The sequence below is a fragment of the Nelumbo nucifera genome, chromosome 1, assembly GCF_055504915.1.
Source record: "Nelumbo nucifera cultivar China Antique chromosome 1, China Antique-T2T, whole genome shotgun sequence".
NCBI classification, from domain to species: Eukaryota; Viridiplantae; Streptophyta; class Magnoliopsida; order Proteales; family Nelumbonaceae; genus Nelumbo; species Nelumbo nucifera.
The window spans coordinates 143,400,219-143,416,953 of NC_142649.1; the positions used below are offsets into that span (position 1 = coordinate 143,400,219).

At 37.2% G+C, this 16,735-nt stretch overlaps 2 protein-coding genes across 4 annotated transcripts; both read left to right on the forward strand.

Moving 5' to 3' along the window:
- The first annotated feature begins 762 nt into the window (after window positions 1-762).
- Window positions 763-3,958, forward strand: LOC104585658 (CRIB domain-containing protein RIC10). 3 transcript variants are annotated; one of them, XM_010242608.3, is made up of 5 exons: window positions 769-1,215; window positions 1,504-1,595; window positions 1,673-1,794; window positions 1,905-2,010; window positions 3,506-3,958. In XM_010242608.3, exons 2-5 carry the CDS (start codon window positions 1,541-1,543, stop codon window positions 3,616-3,618), a joined length of 396 nt encoding a protein of 131 aa, XP_010240910.1. In that variant the 5' UTR covers window positions 769-1,215; window positions 1,504-1,540; the 3' UTR covers window positions 3,619-3,958. The 3 variants fall into 3 exon arrangements, with proteins under 3 accessions (XP_019056077.1, XP_010240910.1, XP_010240911.1); XM_010242609.3 differs by having other exon boundaries at window positions 772-1,215; window positions 1,697-1,794; XM_019200532.2 differs by lacking the exon at window positions 1,504-1,595 and having other exon boundaries at window positions 763-1,215; window positions 1,666-1,794.
- Window positions 3,959-12,115: 8,157 nt separating this feature from the next.
- Window positions 12,116-16,442, forward strand: LOC104585657 (COBRA-like protein 10). Its single transcript, XM_010242607.3, has 2 exons — window positions 12,116-12,941; window positions 14,380-16,442. Exons 1-2 carry the CDS (start codon window positions 12,386-12,388, stop codon window positions 15,798-15,800), a joined length of 1,977 nt encoding a protein of 658 aa, XP_010240909.1. The 5' UTR covers window positions 12,116-12,385; the 3' UTR covers window positions 15,801-16,442.
- Window positions 16,443-16,735: the final 293 nt, after the last annotated feature.

Below are 16,735 nucleotides of genomic sequence, written 5' to 3' on the forward strand. Positions count from 1 at the left end.
TTCCCGGGTCAAACAGTGAATACAAATTTTGCATTTGATTGTTTGTAACAATCATTTGTAAAGTGTGCCTGATACAAAATTTATACTTTTTGTTTCATTTGCAGTCTTTGGCAGAGTAAATTTTGTATTCATAAATTGATGCAAAATTTGCACCAACTTCCTCTTACACTAATTCCCTTGAAATAAATGCTTTTTACCTCAATGTCAAATAAATAACCTTCCTCCTACCTCTATCCTCTTTTAAATAAGGTTTACTTGTCTGAAACAAAAACAAAAAAGACAAGTCAAAATATAAAGCAAAAGTAAATCAGAATTTCGCACTCTGTGCATTTACACAAATGCAAATAAAATTTGTACTAAAAACAAATTATCAAACAATTGAAATAAATATACTTTTATGAAACACAATCCAAGCGGGGTAACCGATACAAGAGATCATGATCCGCCTTCTGGATCCACCAGTTGTCAAGAAGATCCCAATTGCACTGTTAGGATCATACAAGCAAGAGCATGATTCCTAGTTTCCTATTATTCCTACGCCCCTGGGAAATTTCATTGGGGCTCATATATGTTTCATCTCTAAAATCAAGTTAACATGGTAAGCTTTTTGGATATTCCAAGAAGGATACGTTTTAAACACTAAAAGTATAGAAGGATAGATTTGTCATTTAGCAGTAAAACTCACATTTATTAATTGCAAAATATCCCTCAATAATTCTAGATCTTCTGTCTCACGAGAGAGAGAGAGAGAGAGGCTACAATTTACAATTCACTGGCTGAAGCTGAATTACATTTAATTGATCCACCTTTCTTGTCGTCTATGCATTCTCCTTAAGAAAAGTTAAAACCTTCTCTCACTCTCGATTTGGGAAGTTCCATCCACCTTGTTTCTTCCCACTCCACCTTTTTCTTTCTCTTCTCCTTCTCTACTTCTCCATTTCTCCTCCACATATCATTAGTCAATCAAGTTTAGCTTTTGTAATCTGCAACCCATCTTCTGCAGGACCAAACTTCTTTTTGTTCCCTTTTCTTCTTTTTGCATCACTCCGTCCCTTTTCTTCTTTTAAACTGCAGGACAAGTGTTTTACTTAGTGTCTCCAACAACTAATTACCAAAGATGAATGACGATGAAGCTTGATGAGAGGAGGAGGAGAGGCTTTTCTTCTGAATCTCAAACTTTGCGATCTCAAGACATTAACGCCCGTTCATTATAAGGTAATATTTATGTTGTTTCTTCTTTTGCTTCGCATTAAATAAAGCAGAGATCCCAAATCACCCTATTCTCTGCCATATCTGTATCTACTAAGATCATGGATTTAATACATATGAATCGCCTTTGGGTCTCCTGCTGCACTACTGTTAATGCTCGAAGCATTTAGTTTTCTTCATGGGAAGTTTTCAGAAAATCCAAATTCATCCAACCAGACCCATCTCTTCTTTTGTCTGTTTGTCTGTTTTTTTTTTTCTCCTTTTTTCATTTCTTTCGTGTTTGGTATCTTAAAGGAGCTGTTGGACTTGGATCTGTTCTGGATAATCTACCATGACAAAGATGAAGGGGATCTATAAGGGGTTCAAGTACCTCTCCCAAATCTTTGGTACTGCCTCCTCCTTATTTAAATCTTTTTGCCATTTATTATCTCCTTTCATGGGTTTTATGCTCTCTAGGCTGAAGACGAGAAATGGGTTTGCTTTTCAGTCGGCAAGGACCGTGATATGGAGATTGGGTACCCAACAGATGTTAAACATGTTGCACACATTGGGTGGGATAGCCATTCTTCCAATGCACCCAGCTGGGTACTTAACATTTGCTCTGTTTCTCATTTTACACGTATGGATTGATCTGTTCAGTCTCCTTTTCTCTTTCAATTCTGAGAGAGTTCCTTGTTCTTCTATCTGCTACGTAGATGAACAAATTCAAGACTTCATCAGATTTCTCAGCTACGTCTCTAAGCAAAATTAGTGACCCAAGGGATCCCAATCTCAGTGCTGTTTCAACTTGGTCTTCTCAAGGTATGTTTGATACCCTCTCTTTCAATCTTTCTCGTAAATGAAACAGAAGTCCAATTTCTTATGGTAATATAGTGGTAATTGGGTTTGGTTTGATAGAAAATAAGTGAGAAACAGGGAGCTAAGGGAAAATTGTTAACAAAATTTGTGAAATTCCATACTAACTTTTCCCCACCTTTCTATTTTCCATGAAACCAAAACATAGACTCCTCAGTCTTTAGGGTTAGTTTCGTGAATGTGAGAGAGAGAGAAAGAAAGGTGGAAGATGCTTTGCTTCTACAGTGAGGTAGGGACCCTGTTACCCCACGGGACACGCTTTCCTACAATCCAATAATAATAAGAAGAGGGAGGAGCTACAAGAACAGAGGGAATCTTGGATGGGCAAATTGACAGCCTATCCCCCCCTTGACAAAGAAAACGGTCAGGATTGATTCGCTGTTACATTAAGTATTTTGGAATTATCATATACTACAATTTATAATTACTATTTATCTAAAGGAATGATTCTGTTCGGTCACGGTCTCCCCGGACGATATTCTTTTGTCGGGTGCGGTGGAGCCCACACTCGGTTCATGAGAGGATGGGCCCTGGTTTCTAGTGTAGCTCTCTGATCACCGTCACTTCACAATCATAGGATGACTAATGAGCGCTGAATCCATTATTCAACCTGAAGCCCAGGCCGATGACCCTACAGTACAATTGGTCACTCGGTTCTGAGCTGCTCCGCGTTGTGGGTGCTACTGCTATATTCACTAACTCCTATGGGCTATGGCTGTGGGATTCTACTTCGTTTATCAGAGAGTACATATTAAGAATTTTTTTTTTTTTAATTTCTCAACTTGCTCTTAATCTCTTATAGACCCTTGTTTTTGTTTGACATTGGGCACTCAATCAGAAGATTTAGTGGTCGGACTAATAATGATAATTAGTAAGTGATGTATTACAAGTTGGAGACGGGGAGGGTTTTGGGTGCAAGTAGTTAAAAATGATTTGAGCCCTTATAATTTAATGATGATATTGCATTGAACAGAACGGAATAGTAAAGTCTATCAAACATGAAAAGAAAAAGAATGAAATGGAATAATAGGATGTATGTAGTCGATCCTATATGGTTGGGATAAGGCTTAGGATGATGATAATGATGATAATTAATAATAATATTAAATATTTCTAATACCCCAATTTGATTTGTATGTGAGGAATTCAAATCAGCCCCCACAAGATAGTTTCTCACAATGTTATACAGTACATTCTTGTCGTGTATTAAAAATATCTCTCACATCTGGCTTTTGTATCACACTCGTTTCAGAGGATTTAACTTTATTTGGGGCTGTTGGGGAGGGTTGAACTGAAGATTCAACTAAACTGGTTCTTCAAATAAACTATTCAAAGATGTTGAAGTGGACAGTCTTTCAAATGACTGATTGATGATAATAGATTTGGGCCTTGATAAACAAAATTACTAATTAAACTAGTTTGCTGATTTGTTCATCGACAGATTTCGAACGATCTATGGGACCTCAACAGGCTTCTCAAATGACCAACGACAAGAAACACCGGAAGAAGACCAAGTCGACGTCCTCGTCATCCTCAAGGTCGTCAAGAAAATAAAATCCTCTTCATTTGCTGGCACGCTAACGGCTAACCTAAGTGGAGACTGCACCTAATCATCAAGGATTAATATTCTAGCCGTGTAACATGAAGTTGGGGCAATACAAAAGCTTTTAGAAAAAACAAAACATTGGAATGTAGAAAGAAGGGGGTGATGAATTCCCCCAGTTGCGCTTGGGATGTTCACTCTCAAGGGCAGAAAGAAGAAGGTTGAGTGGTTGGATGATAGTTTTTCATTCCCGTGTAAAGCAAAAAAGTTTGTTTTTTTTTGCTTCACTTGTACTTAGTTTAGATTTAATATATAGCTAAAACAATGAAAATAAGAATTTGGTATGGTAAAGAGATGAAGAGGGTTATGTTTGAACCAACGTAGCTTAATTAAACGAGAGGGTTATGTCTGAACAGAGAAACATGGATAGAGTCAAAGTAGGAAGAAAGATGGATATTTTATCATCTTGATCTTTTAAATCCTATAGTCAAAATTATAGAAATTCTGTTGTGACTTGTAAGAGTCACCATTTGTGAGATCCATTTAATTGGATGGTCGTGATTGATAATGACCTACACCCCTTGCATATTATAGATCAATAAGACTCTTAGCCCCAAGGCTATACATTGAATACCCTGTACTCGTGAAATTTCAATTTGTTCTGAAAATTTTGTTCGCTTTTGGTGAAGTGTTTAATTGTTTCTAGACTTCTTTTGCAGGAAAATGGAACAATGCATTATACAATTTGTTGTGTTTGTGTCTTTCACTTTTTATTGTAATTTATTTCTTAACCTGCTCCGAATAAGTTGAAATAAAACACCAAAAGCAAAATTTCATAATGGTTTATACTTGTATGTAATAAAAGTGTATGGGCCCATCCATTTTTAGCTTATGGGTTTGACGTGAATACTTGTTCCGAGGTTTTTCTTTTGGGTTCTACTATGATATGGAAAATATATGATATTAAAAAACAATTGACCTATAAACTGTAATTATAAATGTGATAGCGGGTGTTATTTATCAATATTCATGGGTGGATTTTGATTGGTCAAAACTCTTTTTATATCATATCTTTTTCATACTAAAGATTTTTCCTTTTCTTTTTATTTATCTTTTGGCTTGCAAAAGAAGCAGAGTTCAAAGAGTTTGGGTGTATTGCGGTTTAGGGTTTCTGCGGGAGAGGGCTTATACAACTTTGTAGATTTCAGCTCTCCTTTTGCCCATGGATATAGGCAATAAGACGAACCACATAAATTTGTGTGTGCCTTGTTTCTTGTTTCTCTGTCTCTTTTTAATTCTTCGTGTGTTATTCAAATCTGTGCTTTTTTGGGATTTCATAACACAATCTGATAAACTTACTAAATGGACGAGGAGACTAAGCTAGGCTTTTTGGAAGTTACTTAACTATTGCTTAATTGTCATGGAGGATAAGTTAGATATGTTCATGGCAAGGATTTGGGCTTGGGTTTTGCGTCAGGCCCATTCAAATTTTGACAAAAGCTAAGCCTGATGAGCCTGACGCATGAACAGGTCTAAGTATAAGTAAATGTAGGGTTTATGGTCCCATAGATGTAAGAGAAGAGTGAATATAGTGGGAAATAACGAGACAATTTTTAATCGTACAAACATGTTGCAACACTAGCTAGTTTTGTCAAAGGGCAAGCAATAAATGTTGCTTATTGAGACTATGGAGTTTGCAATGATTTGGGTGCAATTTTAGTTGGTAGCTTGTGTGTGCAAAAATCTAGAGCCATATATTGTTGTATTAATATTAGGGATGGCAGTAGGGCAGATTTGGGGAGGGTTTTGTAAATTTTAGACCCTATCCACCTCTCTAGACCTCCCAACCTGTACCCTCCTCAAAACCCGGAGCATGTTAGACTTTTATAATCCAAACCCTCCTTGTAGATAAAAATGCAAAATGTGGCAAGTTGGGTTGGAGGCGAGTCTAGAACCTGCATATAATTTCTTACTATTTCCTATATATATATATATAAGCAATAAAAAAATAACATGAACAAACATAAAAAATTTCAATTATTTGATTAAAATATGTAGAAAACATATAAACTATCAATCATCCTTCACATAAAATTCAAAATATTATTAATTCAACAACTAATACATAATTTCATGTCTTTCAACAATATGCGGGTTAGGGAAAATCAGATTTAGCCTAATATTGTATCTTACCCATACCTATACGGGTTGTAAATTCCCAAAACCCGTCCCTGCCCCAAAATCTATTTTTCAAAAAAAAAAAACTTACAAGTGTCCTATGTAAAAGTACTTTTGGAAAAGTGTTTTCATAAAAATACTTTAACAAAAGTACTTTCATAAAAGTGCTTTCGTAAAAAATACTTTTGTAAAAGTTCTTTAATAAAAGTACTTCCGTAGAAGTGCTTTTATAAAAGTACTTCGGTAAACGTGCTTTTATAGAAGTATTTACGTACAAGTGCTTTTACAATAAATTCTTTCATAAAAGTACTTTTGTAAAAGTTCTTCCATAAAAGTACTTTTATAAAAGTACTTCATAAAAGTGTTTTTATTAAAGTGCTTTCATAAAAGTGTGTAAAAGTACTTTTATAAAAATGCTTTCATAAAAGTACTTCCACAATAGTTCGCTAGTAAACATCTATCGCAACAGTTTTGCAAACAAAGTTTCCTCAAAGAATGAAAATGACCAAGATGGGGCATGATTATTTTTCATGTTGTAAGCTACCTCAACTTTTGTACTATGGGCTGATTTTTCATTCTAAAAAGAATATGGCCCATGGCAAGAATTTTATAACCAAACATTGTAGTGTTATTCATTCTTGCTCATTCTTGCCCAAAATGAGTAAGAATTAAAAGAATGAGCCCTTGAACCAAACATGGCCTTATTTAACCATGGTTAGGTTATGATTTGATTTGAAAGTTTGACTTGTTTGGGATTTAGATAAATGTATTTTTGTTTATTTACATATACTAACTAATAAGTACATATGTGCTTTGCTCGTAGTAATTTTTTTATGATGATGATAGTAAATAATATTGTTTCAAAATCTTCTACATTTTTTTATATTTCTATGCATGTTTATAAAAATTATTCTTATTTTTAACACTTATTCTTATTTAATATGATAAATATATGATATGAGAGAGGTTCCCAGATGTTTTCTACAATTTTTTTTGTAGTTTTGATATTTATGTGTATTTTCATCTTTTTTTATTTTTTTATTTATTATTATTTATTATTATTTAATTATGACATCAAGGGTTTACACACTTGACCCAAAAAAGGTTGCATTGTTGGCTCACCACCAAATAAGAAAAGGGAAAATTCCCGATAGGTACCTTGTACTTTAGGCCAAGTGCCAATTTAGTACCCGAACTTTAAAACGTGCAATCTAATACCCGAACTTTCATTTTGCGACAATCTAATTCCTACCGTTAATAGACCGTCAATTATGTATATCACGTGACCTCATGTGTGATTTAAGACTTTTAAAAATGTCAAAATTACCCTTGGACACTATTCATCTTCTTTCTCGAGAAAATGAAACAGAGCCCAAACACATTGTTCATAGACCTGTTCATGGGCCGGGCCGGGCCGGGCTCAGGCCGGGCTTTTACTCTTCATTAACAGAAATATATTAGGCCCGAGCCCGAGCTCGGCCCGACCAACAGGCCTACAACTTGGGCCCAAGCCCGGCCCTAATAAAAAGCTCGAAGCCCGAGCCCAAGCCTGAAGCCCGACCTAATAAAAAAAATTAGAAATTTTCTCTATTCAATAATCAATATAAATCAGAATTTATTTACATTAAAAAAAGTATAAATTCAAAATTTATTTATATTAAAAAAAGAAAAAGGGAAAGAGGATGTGGAGAATAAGAATTCAATTGGAAAAAGAAGGGAAAGAGGTGAAAAAAAGATGGGTATTCAACTAGGGTTTTTAGGTTTGGTTATAGGTCGGGCCAGGCTGGGCTCGGGCCGGGCTATTTTGGAAAATCCCGAGCTCAGCTCGAATTTATTGCAGGCCAGCTTTTTGGCCCGAGGTTAAGCCCGCAGGCCTATATACCTGTTCAAGCCCGTCCAGGGGCCGGGCCAGCCCGTCAGGGCACCCGGCCCATGAACAGGTCTAATTGTTCATCATCTTCTTTCTCAAGAAAATGAAGATCAGGTTCCGAGAACCCAAATCTCTTGATGGAGGTAAAGCCTCCATCCACCACCAGCTAGACGTTTTTCTCCGCACCGAAGAATGCTTGCAGCAATGGCTCCGGCCATGCCTGGTTCCACCCCAACATCGCCACCAAAGAAGCTTTTCATCAGTAGCCCAGTAATACGCCCTTAACCTTACAATATTGGGGTGCTTAACGCGTCCGATTGCCTGTACCACCGCTGCAAATTCTTTATAACTTTGTCCTCCACCTTCACCCAATCTCCTCACCACCACCAGAACATGCAGCTACAACTGTCGGAATCTTTTTCTTCCAGTATTCCTCTTCCCTTTTGTTCAAATAGAGTTGCAGCGGTGACGACATCCCTCTTAGTCCGATCTCTTCTCCTTCTCTCCTCTCTCTTCTTCTTCTTCCACCATCAAATCACTGAATTCATTTTCAAACACTATTCATCTTCTTCATAGAGAAGCAAAGCGGCGGCACATTTGAAACCGTTTTGCATTCCTCAACTTCTATTCACTACTGCAACTTCCGGTGGTAGATCTGAACCCACGGTGGTTTTCGTTTCTTCTACCTCCTTCTTTCTCTCCCACATTCTCATTCATTTTCATTGTTTTCTCTTTCTCTCTCTATGCCACACCCTGTCCCCTGGTTATAGTCTGATCATCGTCACCAAGTTGGAGCGAAAGTTTGACCATCGAATCGTCATCTTTGATTTAGCTCCAGATCACCGTCACTAGGTAGTCTCTCACCATAGTTGTTGGTTGTATCCCGGATCTAAATCCCAGTGGAATAGTAGCCATTTGGGTGGCCGGTAGGACTAGTAATGAAGCATTTGTAGAATCAGTTTCGTTATGTAGACGATGAGCAAACCAATGACCGCGACTTCGACAGTGCTTGCAACGGCAATTAATATTATCAAACTTGGTTTTAGCCCTTTCTTTGAATTGGTATCAGATACCGTCACCAGCAGTCTGCCAAGTGATCTTACTGTCGGTTTGAGGGATTTGTCCGCTGAGGTTGTTATGCCTAAGATTGAAGCTTACTGTCACCGGCAGTCTGCCAAGTGATCTTGGGATCTCGCTAGAGAAATGATTGAAGGAGAGGTTTAGAGTCCTAGAAAGTGATTTTCAAATTGCTGAGATCAGCTGGGGTCGATCTGTTGAATTCGTTTGACGACAAATCGAGTTGAACCAAGTTGTCGAGATTGGGCCAAATTCCGTCGGGAATCTCGCCAGAGAATTTGTTACCGGAGAGAACAAGCCTCTACAGCTGAAGGTGGGGGAGATGGTAGATCGAAGGGCATTTTTGTATTTTTGCATGCCACTTAACGACTAGTTAACGTTGGGTACTAGATTGTCGCAAAATGAAAGTCTGAGCACTAGATTGCCGTGTTTTAAAGTTCAGGTACTAAATTGGCACTCGACCTAAAGTACAAGGTACCTATCGGGAATTTTCCCATAAGAAAATAACTCCATTTTTTGTGTTGGTTTTAAATTTGCATTGTATTTCTATCATTAATAAAAATAAATGTTCTTTGTCATACTTATTTTTCTTTAATATGGTTAATTAATACAGGATTTAATAAAAGAATGAGTGTTAACACTCTAAATATAAGACTTAATGAGAAGGAATTAAATGAGGAGAAGTGTAGTAATTGAAATTACATTTTGTGCCCTTAGGGGCCAAATTCAAAAATAGGGATATTCTATTCAAGAATAGGATTCAATGAATGTTAATGAGAATTAATATTAAATATAAGACTTAATGAGAGGAATTTGAATGAAGAAAAAAGTGATTGTTCAAATTATGTTTTTGTCCTCACAATTATGGAGTAACCAAAACAAAAAATTGAGGTACTTTAGTCAAACCAAAGTTCCACACTCTCATTTACACTTTGGCTGAATTTTGGAGTGATTATTTGAAAAATAAATGATAGACTTATGAGAATTTGGTGACAGCACTTATTTCAAACAGTGGGTAGTATAGGTATTTTGAAAAACAGGCCAAAAAAATAATAGGCACAAAACTTAGCTTCTTAAAGCGCTTATTCCTAAGAATAAGTACATATTGGGACTTATTTCCCTAAGGCTGCATTTGGAAACGATGCAAATGGAGTGTAAATCCTGGTTCAAGGTAAATTTGCACTCCGGTTCATTTTTTCTTGTGTTTGACAACATTATATTTATACTTTGACAAATAACAGAAAACACATTTTCTAATGCATATTTACATGGATAATGAGATGTAAAAATACATCAATTAAAAAGAAGTAAATTTGCATTAAAGTGGGCTTTTGATAAAAAAAAAAAGAGATATACTTTATTGGAATTCATATTTGCATCCATTACAGCTAAAAGTCTATTTGGTAATATATGAACCATTTTACACCCTACATATTTACATTCTCACTTATTTGAAACCTAAATAAACAGATATTAGTGTGGTCCTGACCCAAATAAGTATTATAAAATATAGATTTATGTAATTTGGTTTGCTGAGTTTCGATTCAGATATTGAAAAATATAAACAAATTTTATCAAATTGAATTTGGACCTCCCAAGACTCTTATTGCATTGGATCCAGATATACCCCTAGTTGAACTCAATTTGACTTATAATGGGTCAAATCAAATCTCTAGGGTCGAGTATGGCTGCAAATTTTACTTATACTGACACGTGATTGTATGGGAAAACGTGCATGTATTTTGTGTTGGTTGCCGGTGGTCAAAGCTGCAATGTCTAAAAACATCTCTAGACCACATTTGTTTCAAGTGCAAAATTCATTTGGACTATGTAAAATATACAGGGGGTAAAAGGAAGGTAACCGATATCTTGGAGGTAAAATATGAAGGTGATTGAAATTTTGGTTTACTTCCGTTCAGATTAACTTTACTTTTGCTTTGTTTGGTAGGGAAAGTAAAATGAGGTATAGCTTAGTAGCTAGTCCCCACTCTATGAAAGACAGACAACAAAGAGGAACGGATGCATGCATGGGCAGTAAAATTATTTAAAGTTACTTTTTTAAGATAGATGAAGTTTCACACCCTTATGGAGATGGATATGATGCGGTGCAAAATTTACACCTACCCTAGCTACTTTGTACTCAAATTAAAACAAATGCAACAATATGAGAAATGTCAATAAAATATCTGGGATAATGAAGACAAGGATGTTGAAATGGATATGAATGGTTTTAAATTAATAATCTCGTACATTTTTATAGGAGGTTGCCTTTAGCCTTCTCCCAAATACATGTCAGCCTTCATCTTCTTCCTATTTTTGCTATGGTTTGGGATTTTACCTCGCTAATTTTAAAACCGTCTGTCTTCGAGGAGCTCGGTTCATGGTACTGACAATGACCGAGTTATACGTGTTGGAATTTCCTTCTCACAAAATTGTTCCTCATACTTCTTACAGCCGTACATCGAGAATATGGGCTCGAATATGCTATCTACCAATGAATTTGGCTTCGGTCTGTGTAAACTCATTCCAACAGTCTTTACAGCCTTATTATAGTGAGAACATTTTTATATTTTTATACTTATGTGATTTATTTTACATAGAGATATTACTAATGCAAGATTGCAAGAGACTGTTCAAATGGTATAAACATGAGTTTACACCGAGCTTTTCACGAGCTTTTTCCACATCTCTACTCATGATGCATTGCCGCTGTGTATTGAGAATATCTTTCTTATCATGGGGAGATCTTCCCAACACACGGTCATGGTGTACTGTGAGGAAGGATGTGGGAACAATCATGAATAACATATCCCGAGTACTGGAATATATCTTTTTGCACCATTTGCACCGATTCTCACCAAGTTTGGTCCATTCTAATGAACCAAACTAAACCACATTCAATTCAGATTGGTTTCGGCCCATTAATATTAATATTAATATTTACAAATTTATAAATAATATATTTTCATTTTTAATATATCGTCATTATTTGTAATTCGGTTTTCAGTTAAGTTCGATTGAAATTTTTGGCGAAATGGAAACGAAACGAACCGAGAACCAAATAACCATTCAGTTTGGTTCAATTTGGTTTTCTTTGAACGCCCCCTACTACACGTGGATGAGGTAGACAAGTAGTAATAAGTAACTTGCTGGCATCCAACGTATCCATGGTACTCTGACCTCTGGTAACAAGTAACAAACTAACAACTAATAAAACATCCGATGAGGGTATTATGGTCCTGAAAAAAGTTGTACCGGAATTACAAAAAGATCTCAGACCACCGACCGTCTCTCCTCCAATTCCGACGCTTACTCAGAGGAGGAGGTTTCGGCTGACTCGGTCTTCTCTAATATTAACAACTTGGTGGGCGTGGGTTTGGGTAATCTGAGTTGAGTGTTCCCGTAACCCCATTCCTCCGTCACTCACTCTCTCTCTCTCTCTCTCTGCTGTGTACCCTTACGCGGGCCCGGGTGGTCCGACACGGACAGGCAATCGCCAGACTTACCCCCGCGCGTTCCCAGTCTTTGCAGACTCCTCAATTAAAGCTCCAAGACCTACCTGATAAGATTCTTTTCTACCCAGAAAAACCAGAGAATGTCTTAGATTCCAATGCACCAAGAATCCTAACAATATATATAATTTAAAGTAAGACATGAAAATGGCGTGGAAAGCTCTCTTCTTCGTCTTTTTCTTCATCCCTTACATAGTTTATTTAGGCGGAGCACAGGATTATGACGACGAAGAAAAACCAGCGGCCCCTCCACCTGGACAAGAAAAGTGCAACGGGATCTTCCTATCATATGTGTTCATATCCCGAGAGAAAGAGTACCCTCGTGTAAAGAACGTAACAGCACAAGCCTGGGCTTTTAAGTCCATTGCGACGGTGTTGAACGCCGGAACCGAAGAGCTCAAAGCATGGAAAATATTTATTGGGTTTCAACATGATGAGATCTTAGTTTCAGTTAGTGGTGCCATTATAGTGGATGGTGATGATTTCCCTGCTGCAGTTGGTAACGGGACGTATCTATCAGGCAATCCGCAGGTGGATTTGAAGACATCGATCGATACAGCTGGGGATATAAACCAAATTCAAGCGGAGATTGAGATGACTGGAACGCAGTTTGGGGTGAAGCCACCTGGGATTCCAATGCCCAAGACTATACAACTTGCCAACGATGGATACAAATGTCCAGCACCGACTCGACATGGTAAGTATTAATTTCTCAGTTAGCTGGTATTGCTGCAATGGTAATTCACATACATAAGTAACATCACCTTTTCGTTCTTTTTTGTTCTTTCTCCCTCCATAGTCATTCAATCTTTTTCTTTTTCTTTTTTTTTTTTTTGGTTGGATCAAACTATTCGATCTGTATTAAGAGAGATTAACTATAACATTACAATGATCCTAATCTCATCTATGTTAATAAGGCTCAGTTTGGAAGGAATATAAATGCAAATATATACAGTAGAAATACATACAGAATACAAGGTTTTGCACTCTACATATTTGTATTTGTAATCCTTCCAAAATGAGCCTAAGGGAGATTCGAATTTTGAAAAACTGGCATTGCTATATGATAATGATATCTACCAGGAATATGACGTTTCTGTATTTGGCCATTCAGGGTTTCGTATTATACAAGGAAAGTGATCCTTCCTCCTTGTATATCTATAAACATGTGCATCGGGGTATTTCATTGAATGACTTTGGCCCTCCATGAGAGACCTTCAGGAATGTAAAACAGTTTGGGTTCTCTACCGGGTTTTACTAGAAGAGCGTTAATTTCTCTTAGGAATAGCTGTGGCTCTAGGAAGGAAACTTTATTTTGGGAAGGGAATTGTTCATTAACATTCTTGTTCTATTTTGGGCTCATTATATTGTAATTTGCTTTATTTAGTAGAGCTAGGAACTATTTTGTTGGCCTTTTCCTGTGGACCTAGGGCATCACACTGAAGTCTGAACTATATAAAATCATTGTGTTTTTTGTGCTTAATTATCTTTTAATTGTTTTTTTTTTTTTTTTACTTTCTTGTAGTACCATCAATCCTAAGATTGTATTTTTGCACAACAGTAGGGATTGTCATGAAGTTGGTATATGCAAGAACGAACTTCAACAATTCCCTGGTTAGAGAAAGAATCCCTGTTCTACTACGTAGAGTGGAAATCCTCAAAACCATCCAAATGCCCACTCATTTTATATATCCAGTTGTGCTTGGGTTGAGATGTCTCACTAAACTAAATTCGACCAAACCTAACATGGTTTCCTACTGCAGAGAACCACGTTACTGTCTCAGCTTGGCTTCAGAAGTCAGCTTTGGTTTGGGTATTTTCTAATCCAAGTCATTACTGCTCCTATATGAACTAGTTGCAGAAGCCATACAGGTTGTAAACAAAGCCATTAATGCAGAGAGTGTTCAAATGTGTATCACCCCTGTCGTGTCTAAAAATTATGCTTTATAGATGATATTATCTTTTCTTGGGTTAATGTCTGCAATATGGATGATGAAGAGGTACTGAGCAGCTTGGGTTATTTCTCCAAGGTAACCGGATGGGCTTTCTAGCTGTTCTGTGTTTAACATTGTATTACCTGCTTACAGCAGAGATTCAAAGGCATCTTAACTTATTTTTTGCTATTGTTTCTGCAGGGAGCTTAATGCATGCATGTTGTGTCAGGAACCCAAAATTCAAGGCAAAAAAACCCAAAAAGATAACCAAGTTCTTGCCTCGCCAGAATGGTGATCTGTCTCTTATGTATGATGTTCTCCAAGCCTATCCAGCAAACTACTTTGCTCAGGTAACTATTGATAATAACAACCCTCTTGGACGTCTTGATCACTGGAACCTGACTTGGGAGTGGACGAGGGGGGAGTTCATATACTCAATGAAAGGAGCATATACTCATAGAAAAGATAGTGCATCATGCCTTTATGGTCCTTCTGGAAACTATTACCAGGACTTTGACTTCAGCCCTGTGATGAACTGTGAAAAGAAACCAATCATAACAGACCTCCCTCCAGATAGAGAAAAGGATGAGAAAATTGGAAATATCCCATACTGCTGTAGAAATGGCTCCCTCTTACCAACCACCATGGATGAGACCAAATCTAGGGCCATTTTCCAATTGCAAGTCTTTAAGATTCCTCCTGATATTAACCGTACTGCTATTAGTCCTCCCCAAAAATGGAAAATTAATGGAGTTCTCAATCCAGATTACAAATGTGGCCCTCCGATTAGAGTAGACCCTACAGAATTTCCAGACCCAAGCGGGCTTCAGCAAACAAGTTCAGCTATTGCAAGCTGGCAAGTAGTCTGCAACATCACCCAGCCAAATAACAAGATCTCCCACTGCTGTGTTTCATTCTCAGCTTTCTACAATGATTCTGTCATCCCTTGCAACACTTGTGCATGTGGCTGTGATGACACAGACACTTGCAATCCAGACGCACCACCATTGCTTCTCCCGCCAGAGGCTCTACTTGTTCCTTTTGCCAATAGAACAGCAAAAGCCAGAGCTTGGGCTTCTATTAAACAGTTTCACATCCCCAAGCTATTACCATGTCCCGACAATTGTGGGGTTAGCATCAACTGGCACATCAACTCTGACTACAGGGGTGGATGGACTTCTAGGATCACTCTCTTCAATTGGGAAGATTTCGACTTTGAAAATTGGTTTACAGCAATTCAATTTGGCAAAGCTTATCGTGGTTACGAAAATGTGTACTCATTCAATGGAACCAAGCTTCCAGAACTCAACAACACTATCTTCTTTCAAGGGTTACCAGGATTGAATTATCTGATTGCAGAGAAAAATGGAACACATGAGTACAGTCCACGGGTACCCGGTAAACAACAATCTGTAATTTCATTTACAAAGAAAGAGACGCCTGGAATAAACATAGCCAATGGAGATGGGTTTCCTAAAAAGGTGTTTTTCAATGGGGAGGAATGTTCACTTCCTACCGTATTCCCTATTAAGGGAGAAGGACATCATTCTCATGCCAACCTTCCACCTGTAACTTTCCTTACCTTGATGGCATATGTGCTGATGACGGGTCCCCTCCACTGATTATCATCATCCAGGCTTCTGTTATTGCTTCTGCTCTTAATTATTTGGTTTTGTTCCTGCGGTGATAACTCAACCCAACATGAAAAATTAGAGTCCTTACTTTGTAAGGAATTAGCTTTTAGTCAGAATTTCAATGTTCAGAGTTTAGTTACAGAATCTCCTTCCACAAAGAAGCAGCAACTTTCTTTTTATCAAGTGGAGGACCTTCCGTCTCTAAATATTGGAAAGGTGAGCTCTGAACAAAAGAAAAACAACCATGCAACCATGACAAATGTTGGGTACCAAAACTGGTTTCTACGATAAGTTGATTGCCTGATGCACGCAGAATAGGATCTAGGAAATATGGTAGTTTGTATGTACCAAATTAAGAGTTATATATACAAATGAAAATGGGTTTGTTTCTGATTCAGAAGTGAAGGGATTTTTTTCTAGAAATTTACCCTTTGTAGGACTAGTTCATCTTTCAGTTACTCTGTGTACTACCTGAGAAGTTCATGGCACTTGTATTACGTAGAGAAAGTAGCGTTTTTTTTTTCTCCTAGTATAGAAGGTTGTATCCAATGTTAATTCTGAACATTAAGAAAGATTTCAAGCCATTACATTAATATAATTAATGGAACTCAGCATCACCACTTTCTTCCATCGTTTTGGCTAATGTAATGGATCTTAACTATGATAGACATATGGCAAGGGTTGTCTTCTCACTCGAGCTCCCAACTTTCTATTTCTCTCTTATTTTTCTATCAAATCAAACACAGTCTTAGTGATAGTGAGGAGTCAATTTGGTGAACCACTTCTGTAAAAAAGGAATTCTAGCTATCAAGATCAAAAGGCTCGGGCTTCTTGTTAGAATGCTCCACTGTTTCCCTTGAGCAGTCAATGATTACAGTTGCTAGTTACTTGATTGATTTCAGAAAGTAATAACATTAAACAGT

What these genes read in the sequence shown, in the direction of transcription:
- LOC104585658 (XM_019200532.2), top strand. Translation starts at nt 1,138, where the DNA reads ATGAGAGGAGGAGGAGAGGCTTTTCTTCTGAATCTCAAACTTTGCGAT. An exon ending in CTTCCAATGCACCCAGCTGG is followed by an intron (nt 1,795 to 1,904) that starts GTACTTAACATT and finishes TCTGCTACGTAG; the next exon opens with ATGAACAAATTCAAGACTTC. An exon ending in TTCAACTTGGTCTTCTCAAG is followed by an intron (nt 2,011 to 3,505) that starts GTATGTTTGATA and finishes GTTCATCGACAG; the next exon opens with ATTTCGAACGATCTATGGGA.
- LOC104585657 (XM_010242607.3), top strand. Translation starts at nt 12,386, where the DNA reads ATGAAAATGGCGTGGAAAGCTCTCTTCTTCGTCTTTTTCTTCATCCCT. An exon ending in TCCAGCACCGACTCGACATG is followed by an intron (nt 12,942 to 14,379) that starts GTAAGTATTAAT and finishes TTGTTTCTGCAG; the next exon opens with GGAGCTTAATGCATGCATGT.